This window comes from Coenobita brevimanus, chromosome 23 (genome assembly GCF_032717465.1).
Source record: "Coenobita brevimanus isolate Jiangsu-jjx chromosome 23, ASM3271746v2, whole genome shotgun sequence".
NCBI lineage: Eukaryota > Metazoa > Arthropoda > Malacostraca > Decapoda > Coenobitidae > Coenobita > Coenobita brevimanus.
In genome coordinates, this window is record NC_136976.1 from 69,055,069 (window position 1) to 69,077,757 (window position 22,689).

The 22,689-nt window shown below is 41.2% G+C and overlaps 1 protein-coding gene and 1 non-coding gene across 2 annotated transcripts in view; both read right to left on the reverse strand.

The window, feature by feature from the left end:
• Positions 1–22,689, reverse strand: part of LOC145392739 (oxysterol-binding protein-related protein 11-like) — a 93,783-nt gene that overhangs the window by 57,160 nt on the left and 13,934 nt on the right. Inside the window, exons 2-3 of the mRNA XM_080267037.1 lie at positions 12,799–12,930; positions 1,105–1,314 (exon numbers count right to left, since the gene is read on the reverse strand). Coding sequence (XP_080123163.1) covers positions 1,105–1,314; positions 12,799–12,930 — 342 coding nt within the window. The remainder of the gene's footprint in view (positions 1–1,104; positions 1,315–12,798; positions 12,931–22,689) is intronic.
• On the reverse strand, positions 5,302–5,420 carry LOC145393146 (5S ribosomal RNA). Its single transcript, XR_013896142.1, has one exon. It is a non-coding gene; the product is annotated as a 5S ribosomal RNA (ribosomal RNA).

The window sequence follows — 22,689 nt, forward strand, 5'->3', positions numbered from 1 at the left end:
CTATATGCTCTCCCCGACACACCGCACATATGAAATTACCATTATTTCGCAGACTACCTCCAAAGCCACTAATACATTGTGTGATAATGTCATAACAAGGGGCACTCAGAATGTAACACCCATGCCCATCAAATGGTCTAATTACCGAACATTTATACACTGTGATCTTAAAGTACGACCAACTGGTTTCAAAATCAATGTCCTTCATTCACGCTTCCTACTTAATCCTTCCACCAAATTTTGTCCAAATCAAATCAAAACTGTTTCAGCTAACCTTGCCTTGTAACCTTGACCTTTCCCTGAGAGTCTGTGACCTTGAACTTTAACTGACTGTTCTCAAAATCAAAGCCCATTATCCTTGTCTTAACCTGAACCCTTCCACAAAGTTTGACCTAAACTGGAACAAGCTGTTTAAGTTGTCCTTGCCTTGTGACCTTGACCTTTAACCTATTGTTCTCAAAAACAATATGCAGCTCCTTGACTGATTCACAACCCTTCCATCATGTTTGGTTCAAATTAGATCAAAATTGTTTTAGTTGCCTGTTGACACGCAAACTAAAATGAGGCTCTGGAACTGACAATGCATCCAGCTGGCTAGATGAATCTTGTACAGAGTAGTGTATGATAAAGAGTTTGGCACTATTTTTTTTATTTATTTATTTGTTTTCAGTGATGTGATAGTTGTTGGACTGACTTTATGGGATACTGCATATACTGTGAAGTGCATAAGTGAGGATGTTATTAACTATCATATGGAGTCCTGAATCAAGGGGGGTTGAATGGTGAGTGAATAAGTGTGGCCATATAAACTGGGCAGTTGACAGTTTTTCAATCAGGTTTTTTCTTGCTCTCTGAACCCTACCCCACCTCATTATTAGGTGAGAAAAGAGATTGTGAAGATAACAATGATGATATGAATCTGATGCAGTCATCAATCTACACAAGTGGAAATCTTGAATTCACACACCTCTCCTCACAAAGAAGATACTGGGTAGGTCCCCTCTACAACACACATTAAATAGGTAGTACAGCTTCTCCCTCATCATTAAAGTCCAGAAATTATAATATCAACTTGCAAATTATACAAAACATGAAAATACAGACATGAGCTATGGCACGGGTGTGCATTTCAGCCACAACTCTAAGGCGGTTGAGCCACATCTGTCGATCTCTGGTATCGGTAGCACGCAGCTTGTAGGATTCTCCTGCCGCTGGGGACACGGTGAATGTGTATGAGTCTTCATCACTTGGTGAGATGACTGCACCCGCCAACTGGATGCATCCACGTGCTCGTTCATGTTTGTCACTCTCACTCTGACCATCAAGTTGGAAATCTCACTTATTATGCACAACGGCAAAATGAACTGTACTTTTCTAATAAACAGATGATATTTCATTATCTGAATCTGTGTTTGGCTACCTAACCTACAATCATAGTTATACAGCAAATGGAGAGGTTTAAAAATCAAACACTAACTGGAAAGGTGTAAACTTAATTATTTTGAACAGATGACATATCACTTATACTGTGAAGAAACTTTCCATAATAATATAACAACAAGTCTAGCACATTACAATACTTTTCTATACTCACTGGTTCAAATGTGTTTAACTTTCATCAGAAAGACCTTGCCAATTCATATTCTTCCAGTTTATTTTATGTATTTTTCCTACTTTAGGTTAGGTTAGGTTTGATTAAATTATTAGGTACAGTTAAACCCGGTTAGGTTAGGTTTAGTTAAACACTTAGGACAGTCCCTTCCACCATTATGCTGAGGAATCAAAGTACAAGAGCTGTCACAACCATACAGCTATTAACAACGGGGAAACAGATTTAACATGCAACATTTATTTATGGGTAATGCATTACAGTATCAGTGGTTCATGGGCTAAGCAATTACTGGTAAATGTCATTTCAGGAAGGAATAAAAAATGAGCGAATTTCAAGAATTAGCAAGGGGGCTTGGAACGTAACCCTTGCTAATTTGGGGGGGTGGTTACTGTAATGTGATATACAGTACTAAACCTGAATCTGAAAAATATAGAAACTAGTGAACATATACAAGTGTAATGAAACAGTTCGCTTACAAGTCACAGATAACTCTTCCTGGACTGCCGAGATGATTCCGGACACCTGCTGAACAATCAAAGACTTTTGTAAATGGGACTATTTTTCAAAACTGCCGAAATATCGCATCTACCGAATAATCGGCTGCCAAATAATAGGACTTTTACTGTATACATATCTATCTATCTATCTATATATATATATATATATATATATATATACAGTACATAAATATATATATATATATATACACAGTACTTGAAATGTATTAGGCACCTATGTCAAGGTGCCGCAAACTTCTGGCGAAAAAAGAATGGTGCTTTATTGGGTGAAGAAATTTAGACAGAAGTTTTGGGCACTAACACGACGTCACGGCAGCCCAAGGCAATACTGCGCAGTGGTTGGCTGGCACCTCAGTTGCCTGCGGGCTGCGCGAGAGAAGGGAACCCAGCGGCTCCTCCCTCTCTTATTGCACCATTCTTGACCTAGTGAACCGCAGCGTTTTGGCTTTTGGGACTTTAATATGGCCCCTAACCTGGGAATAGTCAAGTGATATAATATCACAGATAATTGCTCTAAAGGAGGCAGGCCACCCCATAAAGGAAATTCGTGATTTGGTTGGTGTGGCACGGTCGACAGTGCGGAAGTGGTGTGCCCATTACAGAATGGAAAACAATGGCGACATTCCTACAAAGAAACCACGGTCTGGTAGGCCCAGGAAAACTTCCCCGAGGTCTGTTAATGTGCTCAAACGTGCAGTGGAGGCTAATCCTCGTGTGACTGCAAGGAGGCTTAAGGAGAGCAACCGGGAAGTGTTTGGTGAGGTCTCAGTGTGCACTGTTTCTTGAAGAATCCATGAACTTGGTTACACCAGCCACAGGCCTGTGCGAAAGCCTCTTCTTATATGTAACCAGAAACTTCATAGGCTTGCCTTTACTAACAAGTACCTTACCTGGCGTGAGGAGCAGTGGTTGTCTGTGTTGTGGTCTGATGAGGCAACGTTTACCATTACCTGTAATCAAGGAGCGTGAGTATACCGGCGCAGAGGTAGTGACCCGCTTGACCCCCATTACATGGAAAGCACAGTTAACCCCTTCGCACCTGTGATGTATGTGTTTATGTTCACAAAGTGCTGGGTAATGCCGCCCATCACGTAGCCTTTTACATTCCATAACATCTGTACGTATTGAGGCGTGGTTTATTGACCTATATGCATTCTCTGAGACTGGTATACCTCACTGGGAAAGAAAAGTAAGCTCCACCCACCAACCAATGACTGCTGAGATAAATGATGTCATCTGAAACGTCACTGCTCACCACAGAGTTTTATTGGCTCCTACTTTGTACTTGGCTCTCAATCTGTGTTTGGCACTCGAGGGGGGCAGGATTACGTTGATAGTTGTATTTGTGCACTGCCATATTGGGAATTTATTGTGATTTTTTTCTGTGATTGTTTTCATGAATACACAGTCATGTCAGACAGTAGTGACGAATATTCTGATGCATCGTATGTGCCAGGGGAGTCCAGTGAGGATGATAGTACTGACAGCGAGTTATCACTAAGTGATAATGACCCAATTGAGGAGAGTGGGCGGAGGTTTCTGGTGGACATTTTTGAAGACCAATGGCCAGATGCCATTCCTGCCTTCAGTGACCGTGCTGCCCAGGATATGATGCCCCCTAGTTTTGCTTCCCCTGGGGCTGCTTTTAGTCATTTTCTTGATGACGAAGTGGTCAAAATTGTGTTCATGGGTGAATGCGAGGGCTGATGTATACTGGGCTGTGAAGCCTAGTAAAGGTAAAGTACATGGCCTAAAATGGAGACCAGTTACAACTGATGAAATGCATGTGTACAGTAAGATGTGTGTATGTAATGAATATATATGTCATAAATATTGTATTTATAAAGAAAGAGAACATATGACACTTTACTGAAGACAAAATAAGTATTTTCTGTTAAGTATTATTTATGCACGTTTATGATTGGGGGGATGGGATGGGCGGGCTACGTGATGCCCTGCAGCATGGGTGTGAAGGGGTTAAACACCCTGATTCACTTATGGTATGGGGTTGTTTTTCTGGTAACAGGTTGGGAAAGCTTGTTGTGCTTCCCAGGAACCGCAAAGTGAATCAGGACGTTTACCTGGAGCTGCTTTGTGATCATCTACCTAAGTCCTTCAAGCTGACAGGTGCACGAGTGTTTCAGCAGGATGGTGCACCTGCTCATACCACCAAATCTGTCACCAACTGGCTTCGTGACTGCAAGGTATCCTTCATGAAACACTGGCCAGGCAATAGCCCAGACCTCAACCCAATAGAGAACCTCTGGCACTTTGTAAAAAAAGGATCTCCATGGGAAGGACATAAGCTCTCTGCCTAAGCTGCAAGCAGCCATTTGTGAGTCCTGGGCAAATATATCACCCCAGTACCTGAGGAACCTGGCCCTTTCATTTCCATGACGTCTCAGGTCCGTGATGAGGTGTAAAGGATATCCTACCAAGCATTAAAGGTAATTATAATGCATTATTTACATGTTGTTTCCATATGTGAGATTTTTTTTTTTTTTTTTTTTGGGGGGGGGGGGCCCCAGGTGCCTAATACTTTTGTTGAGTACTGTATGTATGTATGTATGTATGTATTATATATATATATATATATATATATATATATATATACAGTCATCACTCTAATATCCGGACGCCCAATATCCGAATATCCCCACTAACCAGACATAATAATCCCGGGATCCAATATTCCCAAAATGGTCCGGGGGGGGGGGGATCCCCGCCCGCAATTTGAACTTGCCACGCACGGCGCGGGAGAGCATTGTTATGGCATGTCATTCCTCCGACGTCCGATAGAGCACCGCTGCATCCTCCCCGCTTTCCGCCTGTCTCTCGCCACAAATGCACGCTCGTCGTTATGGCTGCCCACGTGATCACTTTTGTGGTGGTGCCTTACCTGCTGCAGGCACTCCTGCTGCTCTCGGGCCTCCTCTTAGTGTGTGATGATGGAGCATTAGTTAGACAAGAGTGCGCACTGTGAAGAGAACGGACTTCTGTGTGCGACTGACCAAGTTCAGTGCAAGACTTCATGAACAGTGTACTGGAAGTCCATCCATCCATCCATTGCCAGACGCCATGTATCCCAAACGGGGTGGCCAAGGGCTTGGAGTCAATTGTTTTACAGGGAGGGGCACTAATCCTCCACCAACCCCACTTGACACGTAGGGATGCCAACAGCATCTGGTGTTCCCAGACGGTCACCCATCCAAGTACTAACCAGACCCAACGTTGCTTAACTTCGCTGATCGGACGGGAAGCGGTGTACTCAACGTGGTATGGCCGTTGGCTGGAAGTGCTTCAGGAAATCCTTCTTACTGTTAGAGTCCGAGAGGAGGCGGTTATTCATCGAGGTGGCCATGGACTTGCTGTAAGTAGGCATAATGTTTCATACTGTACTTTTTTCCATACTATACTTATATCATTTCACTCTATAATGTCCTTTATTGGTGTGAATAGAGTATTAGGAGCTATGCATGTGCAGTAGGAAGGTGTTTTTCTGAGTTAGGCTAGGTTAGGGTCCATAAGTACCAGTCCAGGAGCCAGATCCAGAATGTTTAATATTGTATGAACCTACTTCTAAACCCTCTTTTTATGCTTCTTTTGCATTTATTTCAGTCATTTATGTGCCCTATTGGTGTGATTTGGGTCTTAAATAGGTGCTATGCATGTCCAGAGGGAGTTGTATAGGTGTTTCTCTGAGTTAGGGTCCATATGTACAAGTCCATAAGCTGGGGCCCAATATCCGGACAGGACCACTATCCGGACCTGCCTATGGCTCTATTACGTCTGTTATTGGAGAGATTACTGTATATATATTATATATATATATATATATATATATATATATATATTTATATATATATATAGATAGATAGATAGATAGATATAGATATAGATAGATATATAGATATACAGTATATAATATATATATATATATATATATATATATATATACTGTACATATATATATATATATATATATATATATATATATATGAAAGTTAAAATAAATGAGAGAAGCTGACATTCAACATCCAAACCTTTGATTCCAACTCGAAGAAAATTATTCATGACAAGAGGGGTTCAAGCAGTCATGTCAGATGGATGAAGTAGACTCTCAGAAAACCACCTAACACACAGTATGCCACTGTGTAATGCTCATTCACACAAGTCAGTCTTACACTTTTGGTAAAACATGTTCTGCATGCTCAAACTTATGGTAATCTGACTAAAATTAATTTACAATACGTGCTTCTGAGATTGTGTTTGTACATGCGCATATTATAAAAAACTATTATCAAAACTACAAGACCACAAGATAGCTGAAGCAATGCAGTCAAAGGTGATGCATTTTTCTGGGTGGCTGTACTGTCCATCAGAAAATGTCAGGCAAAGGAGTAGACTGTAGCACCAGTCGAGCAGGGCAGTACTCCCAAGGTGGATGGAAAGCTGATGACAAGGAGAGCTGGAGCTCCCGCTTCATCGGCCCTCAGGACTAGTTCCTGACCATCTCCCTTTGCTGAACTTTTTCAGTGTATCAGTAACACAGAGAGTAGACCAGCTTGCTCTCCAATACAAGTTTCTCTAACCGTCAACACCAATCTACATGCACAGTACACACTACACTTCCTTTTCAAAAAAAAAAAATCACACCAAAACCTTGCCTCGGAGTCCCCGGGGGAGGGGGAGGACCATAAATGCCCCCACCATCTGCCCCTCTCCTGGTGACGACTCTATGAGCTGCCTGGAACCACTGACTCAATTCTTCTTCATTTCTGCAACATTCACGGTCTTTCTCTAACTTTCTGTTGAACACCACCTCTCCTCCTCTACACTTCACCTTCTCTTCCTCACCGAGACTCGATTGTCTGAGGCAACTGACAGCAAACCCTATTCTATTTCCTCCTACTTTCTCTATACTCATTTCAAAGCCAAAGGTGACTGATGTGTATATGTACGCAACGACCTATCTTGCTCTCGTGTTCCTGAACTTGATTCTTCTTTTCTACTCTCTGGCTTCGGCTCTCCTGCCATTCTCTGACTAAATATATCTGCACTGTTTACATATCTCCTAATTCCACTGACTATCAAAAATTCTTCGACTATCTTACTTCTACGATGGAACACATTTTATCCATTTCTCCTTTCTCTGAAATCTCTCCTTCCTCTGAAATCTCCATTCTAGGAGATTTCAATGTTCACCACCATCTTTGGCTCTCCTCTCCTTTCACTGATCCACCTGGTGAACATGCTTACATCTATTCTATCCTTAATGACATAGAGCAGCTTGTACAGCACCCTACCAGTATCCCTGACCGCCTTGGAGAGAGCTCCAACATACTTGACCTCTTCCTTACAACTAATCCTTCTGCTTACACTGTTAATCTTTTCTCTCCGCTGAGCTCCTCCGATCATAACCTTATTACCTTAACCTGTCCTATCGCTCTGGTACAGCCTGTGGACCCTCCAAAGAAACATCGTCTGTGGCACTTTGGAGCTGTGGATTGGGAGGCCCTCAGGCTATACTTCTTTGATTTTTCCATGGAATGATTATTGCTTCCATGGCCGGGACCCCTCTGAGGTGCCTTGTGCATTATGAAGGTTATTCTCTCGGGCATGGAAGCATACATTCCTTTCTCATATCCTATGACTAATGCGAGAGCGCCTTGGATTAATCACGTTTGTTCTAATGCTGTCCACAACAAAGAGATGGCCTATACAATGTACCGATGCCAACCGACTCCTGAATCACATCTTTTTTATGTTTCTCCACAGAATCGTGCTAAGAGTGTTCTTCACTCTGCTAAAAATAATTTCATCCGTACTAAATGCTCTCAACACGCAACTCGAATTCTTCCCGCTCCTTCTGGCACCTTGCCAAAAACCTTTCTAACAACTTTACCTCATCATCCTTCCCTCCTCTTTTCCACTCTGATGGCTCTGTAGCTATTTCTTCTTCTGATAAAGCACATCTATGCTCAGACTTTCTCCTCCAATTCCACCTTAGACGATTCTGGTGCTGTTCCTCCATCACTTCCCCCCTCAGACTTCCTCATGCCTGACATTAAAATTTCTTCAGCTGATGTATTTTCTGCCATCACTGGCCTCAGTACTAACAAGGCATATGGGACTGATAAAGTCCCTTCTGCTGTCCTCAAGAACTGTGCTTCTGTGCTTACACCCTGCCTAGGTAAACTCTTTCACCTTTGTCTTTCAACCTGTACTTTTCCTTCTTGCTGGAAGTTTGCTCTCATTCAGCCAGTACCAAAGAAGGGTGACCATTCCCAACCCTCTAACTATCATCCAATTGCTTTAACATCCTGTATCTCAAAAGTTTTTTAGTCTATTCTTAACAGAAAAATATTAAAGCATTTCTCCTATCACAACCTTCTTTCTGATCATCAGTATGGGTTCCATCAGGGATGCTCCACTGGCGATCTTCTCACCTACCTTTCAGACTCCTGGTCATCCTCTTTTCAGGACTTTGGCAAAAGCTTTGCCATTGCACTTGACATCTCAAAGGCTTTCAATTGAGTCTGGCATAAATCTTTAATTTCCAAACTGCCCTCTTATGGTTTCTATCCTTTCATCTGTGCCTTCATCTATAGCTTCCTTTCTGGTTGTTCTTCTCCTAGATCTATCAGCAGTGGTGTTCCTCAGGGCTCTGTCCTATCACCAACTCTCTTTCTTTTATTCATCAATGATCTTCTAAGCTGTACATCTAACCCTATCCACTCGTACGCTGATGATTCCACCCTTCACCTTTCCATTCAGTTTCCCCAACATCCATCTCAGCAGTTACTTCGACAAACAAGGGATGAGGCTATGGCATACCTAATGTCTGACTTGGCTCATATCTCTGACAGGCGTAAAAATAATCTTGTTGTTTTTCATGCATAAAAGCCTCAGTTTTTACACCAATCAACCAGTCATAATCTTCCACAGGAGTACCCACTAATGTTTAATGATATCCAGCTCAATCCTGCATCATCCTTGAACATGCTTGGGATTTCATTCACTCGGGACTTATCTTGGAAAGATCATATTGCATCTCTAGTAAAATCTGCTTCCATGAGATTAGGTGTGCTAAGCGACTCCGTACCTTCTTCACCCCTGCACAGTTGTTGACTTTATACACAGGTTTTATTCGCCCCTGTTTAGAGTACAACTCTCATGTGTGGGGAGGCTCCCCACATACAGCTCTTCTCAATGGGGTGGAGTCAAAGGCTTTTCGTCTCATCAACTCTCCTCCTCTTACCAGCTCCCTTCAAGCTCTGTCTCTTCGCCACATTATTGCCTCTTTATCTCTTTTTCTATCGCTACTTCAATGCTCACTGCTCCTCTGAACTGTCTGCTTGCATCCCTCCACCTCCACAATGGGTGCGTAGCACCCATCTAGCAACAAACACTCATCCCTTTTCTGTCCAACTTTCTAATGCAAGAGTTAACCGTTACTCCCGGTCCTTCATTTATGCAACAGGTCAACTCTGGAACTGTCTCCCTCTGTCTGTATTTGCTACTTCCTATGATCTCCAGTCTTTCAAACGCAGTGTGTCCAAGCGTCTCGAAATGAATGGATCTTGATCTTGGCTTTCTTCTGTATCGTTTTTGTTTTTTTCTTGGAAGGAATTGTTCTTGCAGGCTCAGCCTTTGGTTCCTTCTTCCTCACATAAAAAAAAAAATAATATATATCATTTGAGTCAGGCTGAAAGTTAATACTGTGTATTATTTGAGTCTGGCTGAAAATTAATACTGCGCATCATCTGAGTCAGGCTGAAAATTAATACAGTAATCCCTGTAATATCCAGATGCCCAATAACCGGACACCCCAATATCCGGACATTTTGGGCTCAGGTCTTTGGGGGGGGGGGATCTTTCCCCCCTTCCCCAACCATGTTGTGAACTTGGCGCGTGGCACCAACCAGCTGTGTTTTCGCGCGCAGTACATCGGCCCCCTGCTTCCTCCCCTCCCCAGTTACCGCCTAACTACCGTCCTGGCTAAATGCTCGTCACAATAGCTGCTGCAAGTGTGGTTTTTGTGAATAAACAGTGAATAAACTGCAATACCTCGCCACCAGGCCATATGGGAATTTAGAGTGTTGTGCAGTGTTACGAAATTAGAATTCAGAGTGAAAAGGATTAAGTGCAGAGTGCAAACTGGCAGTTGCAACTGGTGTGGTGCAAGTAAGAACAGAATGTGCAGTGTTAAACAATTACAATTCACAGTGCAAAGGATTAAGTGCAGCACAACACTGGATTACTGTACGTGCTTCAAGAGCATTTTCACCACTGCCAGAGCCTTAGAGGAGGCAGGTTAATCATCGTAACGGCCACAGACGTGTTGTAAGTACCCTGTACACTGCTAAATATTTTCCATACTCACTTCTAATTCCTCCTTCTCTGGTCACTTTTCATTTATTTCATGCTTTCTGTCCCTTATTTGTGTGAACAGGGTCTTAAATAGGTGCTATGCATGTCCAGTAGGGAGTTATGTAGGTGGTTTTCTGAGTTAGGCTGGGTTAGGGTCCATAAGTATCTGTCCAGGAGGCATTTTCCCAGTATCCGTACAAATTCAATTTCCAGACATGCCTTTGGCTCTATTACATCGGATACTGGAGGGATTACTGTACTGTGTATCATTTGAGTCAGGCTGAAAATAAATACTGTGTATCATTTGAGTCAGGCTGAAAATTAATATTGTGTATCATCTGAGTCAGGCTGAAAATTAATAATGTGTATCATTTGAGTCAGGCTGAAAATTAATACTGTGTATCATCTGAGTCAGGCTGAAAATTAATACTGTGTATCATTTGAGTCAGGCAGAAAATTAATACAGTACTGTGTATCATTTGAGTTGGGCTGAAAATTGATACTGTGTATCATTCGAGTCTGGCTGAAAAATAATACTGCATATCATTTGAGTCTGGCTGAAAATTAATAATGTGTATCATTTGAGTCTGGCTGAAAATTAATAATGTGTATCATTTGAGTCAGGCTGAAAATTAATACTGTGTACCATTTGATTCGGGCTGAAAATTAATAGTGTGTATCATTTGGGTCAGGCTGAAAATTTATTGTATAATTTGAGTCAGGTTGAAAAATAATAATGTGTATCATCTGAGTAAGGCTGAAAATTAATACTGTGTATCATTTGAGTTGGGCTGAAAATTAATATTGTGTATCATTTGAGTCAGGCCAGTATAATCAATGCTTAATTTCAATCAAGATGCTCTTTGCAGAATATAAGAAAATCATCTGATGACACATATGCCAAAAAAGTTGCAACACCTCTAACACCCCTACTCAAGTTGTATTTCTGATGCACTGCCCCCTATAATTTTGACTTAGAACAGTCATCCTGATTGTACTGGGCTACACACTGACTTAATACTGCTTACCAATACCTCAAAAATAAAAATGTCAGTTCTTGGCAGGAATGGATTTTTTTTTTTTTTTTTTTTTTTTTACAAGCCACTGTGTTTGTTTGTTTTGGGGTGATTTCTAGGATTTTATGGGCTTTTTGAGGTTTTTATTATTCCTCATATTTCTCATATTTTTAAGTAAAATTAGTTAAAATAAGCAATTACAAGGTAATTTAAAACTATACAAAAGGTTTGGAGTGTTATCTGGAGAACAGATACTTGTTTTAGACATGTTGATACAGGTTGGTCCAGTTGGACCAAGCCTTTGATAACTTGTACTGTACATTTTTAATGCAGGAAATGGACAGGTGAGGCTTGACTACTGTTGACTCAGTACTCAGTGTCTCGGTCTCAGTTTTTCCTTGGTAGTGAGAGGACCATAGCAACAAAATGCCTGCTGGTGGTGGGAGAAAGATGGCAACTGAGTGGGATGAAGTTAATGTATTAGTAAATAATAAACAGAAAGCAGCCTGCAAATACTGCAACCAAATAATAAGTGCTAAAACAGAAAGAGTTAGAACCCACATCCAGAAGTGTCCCATGAGGAAAGCTCATTATTGGGAAAAGGCAGGTAAGCATGGTGTTTAGAAATATTAAATAACTACAATACTGTATCTGATGCAACATTAATATGATTTTAGGAAAATTTCTGTATTGTCTGCATGGACAACTCTGACTGAAGAAAGAGGAAGTGTATGTATGTTCCCAGGGTCCTATGTTCCCCACTTTAACATTCTAACTACCCTAACCTAACGTTGTCTTACCTTACCTTACCTTACCTAACTTGGCCTAACCTTATGAACATAGGACTACATTTTATGCAAAAATTAAGTTTAAGAAACAAAATTTAAAAAAAAAAAGTTTTTTTTTAAGTGCTTTTTTGGGGGGGTTGGGGGGGGGGTTTAATGCCAACCCTGGTTCTTGGTGACATCAGACAAAAATACTGCAGGTTGTTGACACAGCATTACATTTGAAATATGAAAGATACTGACATTGTAAACACACACATGTTTAACCATCTTCTCTCTGATATCAAGGGAGTAAAACTGTTTTCTGCTGAATTTATTTATTTATTCATTTATTTATTTCACTGCAAAGGGTGGGAAAAAAAGTTTCACAGTTAAATGCATTAAAAGATAAATAAAAGACCCTGATTATACAAACTTGTACAGTAGCTATAAAAACTATGGACAAAGTATATTCTGTGTGTAGTATCTAACAAACTGTTTACTACACTGCTTACCAAGTAATACTCAAGGGTGCCACTTTCAGGATTGAGGATAAACCAGCGGGCCTGCCAGCCTTTGACAACATTTGTGAACTTGATGAGCTGACCCTCATACGGCTGACGCAGATTATCATCCATTTCTCCGTCCTAAATAAAACATAGAAAATCAATAACTACTGCGATCATGAATAAAAGTGTTCAACAATACTGTAGTGTGCATATATTTCTGTCCTAGGGAATAACAGTTACCAATACACTTACCATCAAATATTACAGCTAAACTGATCAGTGCAAGAGTTAACTGAAATTACAACATTTAGCAAAATCTACTGTGTAAAGCAAAGAAAAACACAGCGCTAACAGGAAACAGTGTCACCCAAAAACTGAATAATTACTACAACATATTAGCAACATTTCTGCAAAGTCAGCTTACCTTACAACCAGACAGCTGGGTAATTGTTAAGCCAGGTTAAATCTGACTGACCACATCAATCTGCAACTACTCTCTCTCTCTTGCTAACAACCTAAAACCAGATGCTTTAATCCTGAAGGTGGCAACTACAAACAAATTGCCTCCATTTCAACTTGCCTTCTGTTATTTGGATACCCTTCCTCAAATTCACACGTCTCATTCACATACCCCTCCACCTGACTATCAGTTTCCTCATCCATCTCACTCACATACATGCTCCTATAGTCATGACGAATGACTCGAAGGTTGTCATTCTCGTACCCTGGCAACCTACCAGTCAAAAGTGCGTCCAATTTCGTATTATTAAACATGAATCATATTATTATACATGAATATATCATACACGAATATTATTATACACAAACATAATATCCACAAATCACATGCGTCTCATATTATAAACGAAATCGGATACACTGTTGAGGGGTAGGTTGCCAGGGCACAATAATAACAACCCCAGAGTCACGTGCCGTGACTACAGTTGGTCTATCTTCCTCCATTCTCTCCACATGGCCAAGGCATTTCAAGGTAGTTCACCGAACACTTTCGAGCACGGTACATCTACAGCAACATCACAACACTCTAACTTCTTCATTTGTCTGTTAGTCTTCAATAATTCCACATGCTCCTCTTAAAAAACTCATTTCCACTCCATTCACACGTGTCCCTCCAACAACATCCAACCTTAGCTTCCATATACAGTAAAAGCTCAATTAACCGGCATCTGATGCATCGGCACATCCATATAACCGGAACACAAATTTGATCCAGCATGGGGTCGAAAATATTCCGGATACCAGTCGTCCCCCTATAATTCTTGATTAGTTCTGTACAGTACAGGATAAAGTAGTGTATGCAGCTAAGTTTTCAAAATTATTTTGGCCTGTACCATGTGCTAAGTTTTTCTTTAAATATTTTTTGGTAATGTTTGCTGGTCTGTGTTCAGTCCTGTACAATTTCTCTTGCTGTCTTTTTGTGCGTATTGTAGTGTACACTCATGATCACTAATTTCTGCTCAGGGGTGCCCCCTTCATACCGCCATATACCCAAGGAAGACGGGAGGGGGGGACGAAACGAGCTCCACCCGCCTCTACCCCAGCTCCCAACCCTCCCTCATACCCCTACCCCTCCCAGCCCCCCCCCTTGTCATTCTTAACTGGGAGTTACACTCATAGTCACTTTACTGATACACAAATATAAAACACTAGGATATGTAAGAAGTATATAATATGACCATGCTGCATCAAGAAATTAATGCATTATAACGTTAACAATAAAACAAAAACGTTAACATCGGCCATCCCAGGCTTCATGCGTTGAGTGTTTGCATGCATCCGTGTCTGTACCTGTGTGTTTGGGTGTGTTTAGGTCTGTGTTTTTCAGTGTGTGTGTGTGTGTGTGTGTGTGTGTGTGTGTGTGTGTGTGTGTGTGTGTGTGTGTGTGTGTGTGTGTGTGTGTGTGTGTGTGTGTATTTACCTATTTGTATTTACCTATTTGTAGTATACAGGAATTGAGCAATGCTCGTGTTGTCCTGTCTCCATATCCACATTTATCAAGTCTACCTTTACACACATGAATGTTTTTCTCATGCACCATCTCTTTGTCTAAGTCGTTCCAAATATTTGAGTATTTACCTAATATACCTAATTGTGATATACAGTACACGGAATGTACTATGCTCGTGGGTTTCCGTCGCTGTTTCTCAATAAGTCGAATTTAGCTTTAAACTCGTTTAAGTTTTTAGACTGGACGATCTCTTTGTCCAGGCTATTCCATAAGTCTATACTTCTGTAAGGAAAGCTATATTTCTTGATATCCTTCAAGCAGCTTGACTTTTTCAATTTCATTCCGTGTCCTCTTGTTGCTCTCTTATCCCATACAAACAGATCTTCTTTGTCAATTTTATCTACTCCCACCATGGTCCTGAGCAATGCACTCAACACAGGAGGCCTGAGGTGGCCGTTGTTAACGTTTTTGTTTTACTGTCAATGTCATAATGCATTAATTTCTTGCTGGAACATGTTGATAGTTATACTCTTTTAACATATCCTGATGTTCTTTGTTTGTATTAGTAGTGGGACCAAGAGTATTAAGCGTGAAATCAGCTAGAGATGTAACTGCTAGTTAACCCCTCCCTGGCCAAAGGCCCAGAATTTTCTGTGCACGCCAGGCCGATGCCGAAGCCATTTTTTGAAGATTCGAAAATTGATTTTTTTTCTTGCCATATTGAAGAGAAGTTCAGATGCACCTAATAGTGCAAATCCCAGCTTCCTAGATACATTTTATTGCTTACAATGGAGCGTGGAAGTTGCAGAAATACCAGCAACCAATATCCACCGCCCAGGGGCGCTGCTGCTATTTTTTTTTTACCTCCCAAAAGAACGTGAATGGTGCTGAAAAGTTGTGCATATATGAGATATGATGATATCGAATGATTTCAGTACATAATCTGTTAGGAATGGCTAGGAAAAAAAATTATGAATACTTTTTCACCTTTTTGATATAAAATATGTTTAAGGTAGTTTCGAGTTATTTTTTACATTATTGTTGTGCCCATGCTTGGAAAAGGGAGCGAAAGAGTTGAATTTACGGTCCTAAATGAGAAAACTGCACATCCTCCAAGGCTAGACTTTGCCATGGGAGAATACAGTGGAGAGTCAGATCCGATAAGCAATACGGAAGATGAGTCGCAACTTCGAGCTCCCACACCACAAGCATGGCTAAAAATAGAATCGTAATCAGTTTCAGAACTACGAATAAGTCTAATTATTACGAATACAGATACAAAGCACAAATAAATACGTTTACAGACTGGGGAAAACATATTTTTTTCGTAATAACATGTTCATCTTTCTCTATCATTTTACGTTCATCTTTATCATTTTACCTTGTTATTTTCACAATATATACTGCTGTCTCATAAACAGGGTGGTTGTGTGTGTTTTGCAAGGGAGGAAAGAGATTGTATTTTCTGTATGGGTCAAGATAATGGGTGTAACTATGTGTTTTTACCCATGGCCACAAGCGAAAAAATCGTACATCCCCTCATCACGACAGCAGGTGGTGAACTGACAGATGACATGTGAAAGGGTGAAGTCAAGGTCAGTTTCATGTTCCAGATTTTCGTTCACTTCCCGAAGGCTTTCACAGTTTTCTACAAGTTGCACTGCATCTAGTGATCCAAACCATTACAGCAAGCCTGAGCAAATAGGTAAAGATACCAGGACAAAAATGTATTTTTCACTTATTATCTATTTTGTATGTGCGTGTATTACTTCATAATCGTAAACAGGTGGTTGTGTGTGTTTTGCAAGAAAGGACAAAGATGATAAGTTCTGCCTGGGTCGAGATAATGGGTGTAGTTGTGCTTGTCTAGGCATGGCCAGGAGCGAAAAAATCGAAAATCCACTCATCACAGCACCAGGCTCTGAACTGCCTGATGAGGTGTATGGGAATGTAGTGTACTGTAGGTCAGTGTGAAGACGTTCAGAACGTTCGTTCACTTCCCAAAAATTCTTGCAGTTTTTTAAAGGCCACGCTCAAACGACACCTGCGGCCATTTATCGGCTAAACGTCATTCAATGCCGGCAGCCACGGAGGGGTTAAGAATGACGGGTGGGGTGGGGGATTGGGTAGGGGTATGGGGGATGGTTGGGAGCCGAGGTAGTGGCGGATGGAGCTCGTTTCGTCTCCCCCTCCCCTTTTCCCTGGGTATTCTGAGGTAGGAAGGGGGCACCCCTGGGCAGATATTAGTGAGCATGAGTGTACCTGTACTGTATCTAATACTGAATAATGTACTTTATGAAATAAAGTCCCAAGTTTGGTACTATTTCATTTGTTTGACCTCCCAGAAAATTTCTAAGAGTAACATTCGATTATCCAGAAAATTCCATATCCGGAATGGAAGAATCCCCATGCATTCCAGTTAATCGACCTTTTACTGTATTAGGGTGGGATCGCGATAATGCCATGCAATGACAGTCTTGTACTGTAAGCTTTAATTTGCATAAATGCAGCCATAATAATAGTGTAAATATCCTAATATGAATTTTCACTATAATGTACAACACATTTTATGAAAAGAGAGTAGGTTGATTACACATGAGTCTTGGAGAAATAGCAGTCAGACAGGCTATTACCTGGTCAGGAGGGCTGACAGGAAGTTAGTGAAGCATGTTATATTTACAGGGAGCAATGAATATGTGCTGCAACACAAGCTATTGATATTCAACATGGTGCTTAAGGACCAGGTGATGAAAAAGAGGACCTATGCACCTAGGAGGAAAATATGGAAGTTAAAAAACCAAAAGGTAAGGGATGCCTTCTATACCAGGATGAATAAAGTGGTGGCTGAACAGAGACGTTGACAGAAGTAAGGGATGCCTTCTACAGCAGGATGAATTAAGTGGTGGATGAACTGAGATGCTGACAGAAGTGTTCATGAACAGTACAGAGCCCTCAAGAACAACCTCTTGAGAGTTACTGATTCAGTGTGTGGATGGACAAGGGGTCCCCCTAAGATCTCAAGTAACTTGGTGGTAGGAAAATGGTGTATAAGCTGCAGTTAAGGAGAAAAGAAGGCTGTTCCAGAAAAGGAAGAAGGATGGTAACACAGAGAAATACTTGGCTGCTAGGTGTAGGGCTAAAAAAGAGGTTTACTGGGCAAAGTCTGAGTCTCAGAGACTTTTACTTAATAACCTGAAGAGTGTGGAAAGGAAGACTATGATATTTAAGGTGGCAAATCAGATGAAGAGGGAGAATAGGGATATCGTAGGAAAGCAGTGTGTGAAGAATGATGAAGGAGAGATGGTAGAGAAGTGGCGATATTAAAGATGCCTGGAGACAGCTGTCACTACAACCAGATGCTGAATGAGGAATTTGATTGGGACGGGGAAGGTTTGGAGCCAAGAAATCCAGTGTCTGGCTCTTGGCCTAGGAGTGACACTGCTATTGTGAGCAGGACAATAGGCAGGATGCAAGTGGGAGAAGCACCAAGTATGTCTGGGGTGACTCCTGAAATGCTGAAAGCCTCAAGGGATATACAAGTTGGGTCAGTCACTGATTTGATGAATATGATTATACAGTCACTCGTCCCCTCATGTGGGTATTTTCTTCCACACCAACCTCACGTTAGGCAAATATCGTGTTAGAGGGACTCTTGAAAACCCCTATTTCCTTCTGCACCCCTGCCCAAAGTCCACTTTTCCCCCCCCTTTTGGTGCAAAATTTTTTTTATACCCCTCAATTTAAACCTCCTAAAAGCATTAATATGGTTACAAAAAATACATTAGGTCAATACAGGACTTTTTTATTTTATTGTACTGTACCTTATGTGAGGAGACGAGCTGACACACATCACCGGAGATTAGGTAGAAGGGGAGAACACACACTAAAATCCATCAAAGTCTACTTCACTAGCAACACTCCAAACATCACTTTCTAGGTCCTCCATAGCTTCTTCATCCTGCTGTTGCTGGATATCCTCTTGCTGTAGACCAGTGGCAGCTTGTCTGGCAAAGTAACGAGTGATCAGTGACTGTTTACGGCGGTTTCCTCGGTCGGCGTGCATACGACTGCAGTAGCTGACTGCATCACCAATCTGATTAATCACGTCGTTACCTCTTGCATGGGAAGGGTCGCTGTCGAAGATGGACTCCATGAGAGACTCAGCTCAACTCAGAATTCAAATTACCACATTACGCTAACAATACCCGCATTTAAATGTTTATTTCCTTCCGCAAAATCATGCCGTGTTAGAGCAATATTGCGTTACTGCAAACCACATTAGGGGAGGACTGACTGTATATGAGTGTGTTGTCCCAGATGATTGGCTGAGGAGTGTAACTGTGAATGTGTACAAGGGGAAGGGTGATGCCCTGGAATGAGAAAATTATAGAAGCATACAGCTTTTGGATCAGAAAATGAGGGTCATGTAGAGTTCTACATGATATGATTAGAGAAAGTGTGAATATTGATGAGATGAGATGCAGTTTGGGTTTATGCCAGGCAGAGACCAATGATCCCATATTCACTGTTCGACCGCTTCAGGAAAAATATACGGTATAGGAAAAAAAAGGAACTGTGCTTAGTTTTGTTGATCTGGAGAAGGCCTTTGACTGAGTCCCTAGAGAGGTGGTGAAGTGGGCAATGAGAAAGCTTGAGATCGAGGAGTGGCTGGTTAGAGTGGCTATGGCCACATATGTGGGTGCTCACATCCAGGTAAGGGTGAATGGAGATTTGAGTGATGGGTTTTCCATGAATTTTGGTGTGCATCAGGGGTCAGTCTTGAGCCTCTTGTTGTGTATCATGGTACTTGAAGCCTTCTCAGTTGACTCCAGAAATGGAATCCCATGGGAGATGTTGTATGCTGATGATTTAGTGTTGATTGCAGAGAATAAAAGGGAGGTGGAGGAAAGATTTAGGAGGTGGTGAAATGGTATGGGACACAAGGGCTTGATGGTAAATACAGATAAAACAAAAGTGATGGTATCTAGGGTTGGTGGCGGTACTGTCAAAGGAGCAAAAGTGGCCATGTGCGATTTGCCACAAGGGCGTGGGAAGTAATTCTACCTCATGTAGTGTTGTGATAAGTGGGTGCATTAGAGATGTAATGGTATTAGAGGTAGACTGCGAGGTAATGCTGATTTTATATGTGCAGTGTGTCAGGGAGAACATGTGGAGATTGCCATGCGTAAAAGGACTGAACTTGCTGGTGAATCTCAAGTGTATGGAAGAGTTTTGTTATTTAAGAGACAGGTTATGTGCTAGAGGTGGGGCTGGAGCTAACTCTGTGGCTAGAGTTAGGAGTGGTTGGAAGAAGTTCAGGGAGCTGTTGCCTCTCCTGACACTGCAAGGGCTCTCCCTCCATGCTAAGGGATCTTTGTATGCAGCATGTGTTAGGAGTGTAATGCTGTATGGTGGTGAGACCTGGGCAGTAATGGAAGAGGATATTCACAGGCTCATATGTACAGAAATGGAAATGATCTGTTGGATGTGCAGTGTGTCCCTGAGTGCAAGGCCTGGGGAGGCTAGGTTTACAATGGAAGAGTCGAGAGGTAGGGCGGGACTGGAGTGTATTGGTGTTGTGATGAGGCGAGGTAGATGGAGATGAATTGGGCATGTGGAGAAGATGAGGGATGATAACTGGGTACAGAAAGTGAAAAACATTAATGTTAGGGGTAGGGTAGGAAGAGGCAGACTAAAAAAAGACCTAGGACGAGGTCACTGAGTGTGACCTCAAGGATAAGAGACTGATCAGGGAAGCTGCCAGAGATGGAGCAGCGTGGAAAGCCACCATTAGGTGGCCAATGCCGATGCATGCAAGCATGTTAGAGCCTTCAAAAATCAAAAATGAAACAATCCTCTGGATATAATTAACAAGATCTTGTTGGGAATTACAGCATAGTAATAGGTGATGTGGGAAGAATGGAAATGAGAGACTGACTAGGAGACTGTATAACTGAGGCAGAAGAGGGTGGGGGAAGGGGGATAGATGATATGGATGGACCAGATTTAGAGGTATATGAGTGAGAGAGAGGGCAGCTTGATGATGGACAACAGAATGATATGGAGGCAATTAAACTGTGACCCGTTTCACGATTAAGGCATCAAGCTATAGCTAGACAGACAGACAGAATAAATGACTTTATGAGCTCAACAGCGGTAAGCAATGACCAGATATTTACAAAGCATGGAAACTATCTTCATGAAATAGTCAGTTTCTCAGCAGACATCCAGAGGCATTGTCACCCCCACTAACAAAGGTATAATGAAGTTAGCTATGATTTCTTTCTGAACCATAAGACAACATATTCAGATTCTGAAAAAACTGACAATTCATTATACATCTAGTACAGTACAGAAGTGCTGGACAGCTGCAGAACCATATGCAAATTTCACCAGTGAAGCATCTTGCACAAGAAAATCCTCATGGAATAAGTGACTGACCGGGCTAAATGGTACTTTGTTTAATTGAAGCACATTGTACAACTGTACAAAAAAGTATCGTTACAACGTAGTGCTAAACAATATGACAAACAACGATGGTTTAGGAAAAAACAGGCAGGGGGCTAGGAAACTGTTGGTACCCCTGCATATCCAACAATGTTAGTTATGAATAGGATACAAGAGGCATTTGCTGTGTTTGAGGTACACTCAAACCTCGATTTAAGGGACCTCCATTTAAGGGACTCCATATTCTATCTTACAAATGGACAGGACCATTCAAAAAGTCCACTGCTTGAAACATTAATATCTTTCTTTATAAAGTACCTGTAAAATAATATTCATAATCATATAAATAAGATAAGTGCAACAATCATTGCATTTCATAATAAGACTGTCTATATACGTGGTAAAACAATGGACATTCTCAAGTAAGGGACAAGTTGATTCACCATTTAGTCCCCTAAATTGAGGTTTAAGTGTAATAAATGCGTCAATATGTATGTATCAACCCTTCAGAAACAACAGCCATTGTAGTGTTCGTTACGTACCTATCGGACCCCTGAGTAACAATACTTTCTTGTACAGTTGTACATAACTCCTTCATCTAGAATATGTAATGTAATTTTGACAATACAAGTACCCCACCTCTCCTACCATGCTTCCTTAACACTTCACGTGAAATAAGTCTTTTCCAAGCTCAAGAGACTGTCTGGCCACTGGAAGTAGCTTGGAAATACAGTACCATATAAACTTTACTTGAAAAGGATGGGGTTACTGATGAGAATTTGCTACCCTAGAGTTAGGACAGTCTCTCCTAAGGTGATGTAAACTGTCTTGTGGTGGCATGGGGAAACATGTCGCAGACATGACGAGATTTAATGACCTTCACTACTCATTGAAAATATACAATAAATAATATTTGTCCTTACAGTACTACTACTACTCCAATGATTCCTGTCTTCCTGTCATGTGTACTGACTGCTTTTTAAACTGCTTTAACAGCAAATATGCTAAAAAGCAACTTCATACATTGTGGTCTTTAACTAATATACAGTAGACAGTAATGCACAACCTCACAGAATATACTCATACTGAGAGACTGGGGATAATATACAGTTAATTTTTTCTTTACAGTACTTACCTCTCTCAACAGCTTCATGGAAGCCTTAAATGTGGAAGTAGATTTATACCTACACTCTATCTACAAAATAATGTGAAACTAATACAACAAACTATGAAGAGCATTTTGCATAGAATAGCATGGATAAGCTTTTTGCTTCCCTTCTACCCTGCTTTGCTGGCAGGCATGTTCCATGCTGCTTTTGTCACTGCTGTTAATTATTCAGTGTTGTGTTGATTAACACTTCCTGCCATCTGAGGATTCCACAAGTGCAGTTATGTCACTATTGCATTAACTGTGATTTTTTTTTTCATTCACTCACCAGCAGAGCAAATTCAACTGATACAAATACTGTACAGTGTTCACA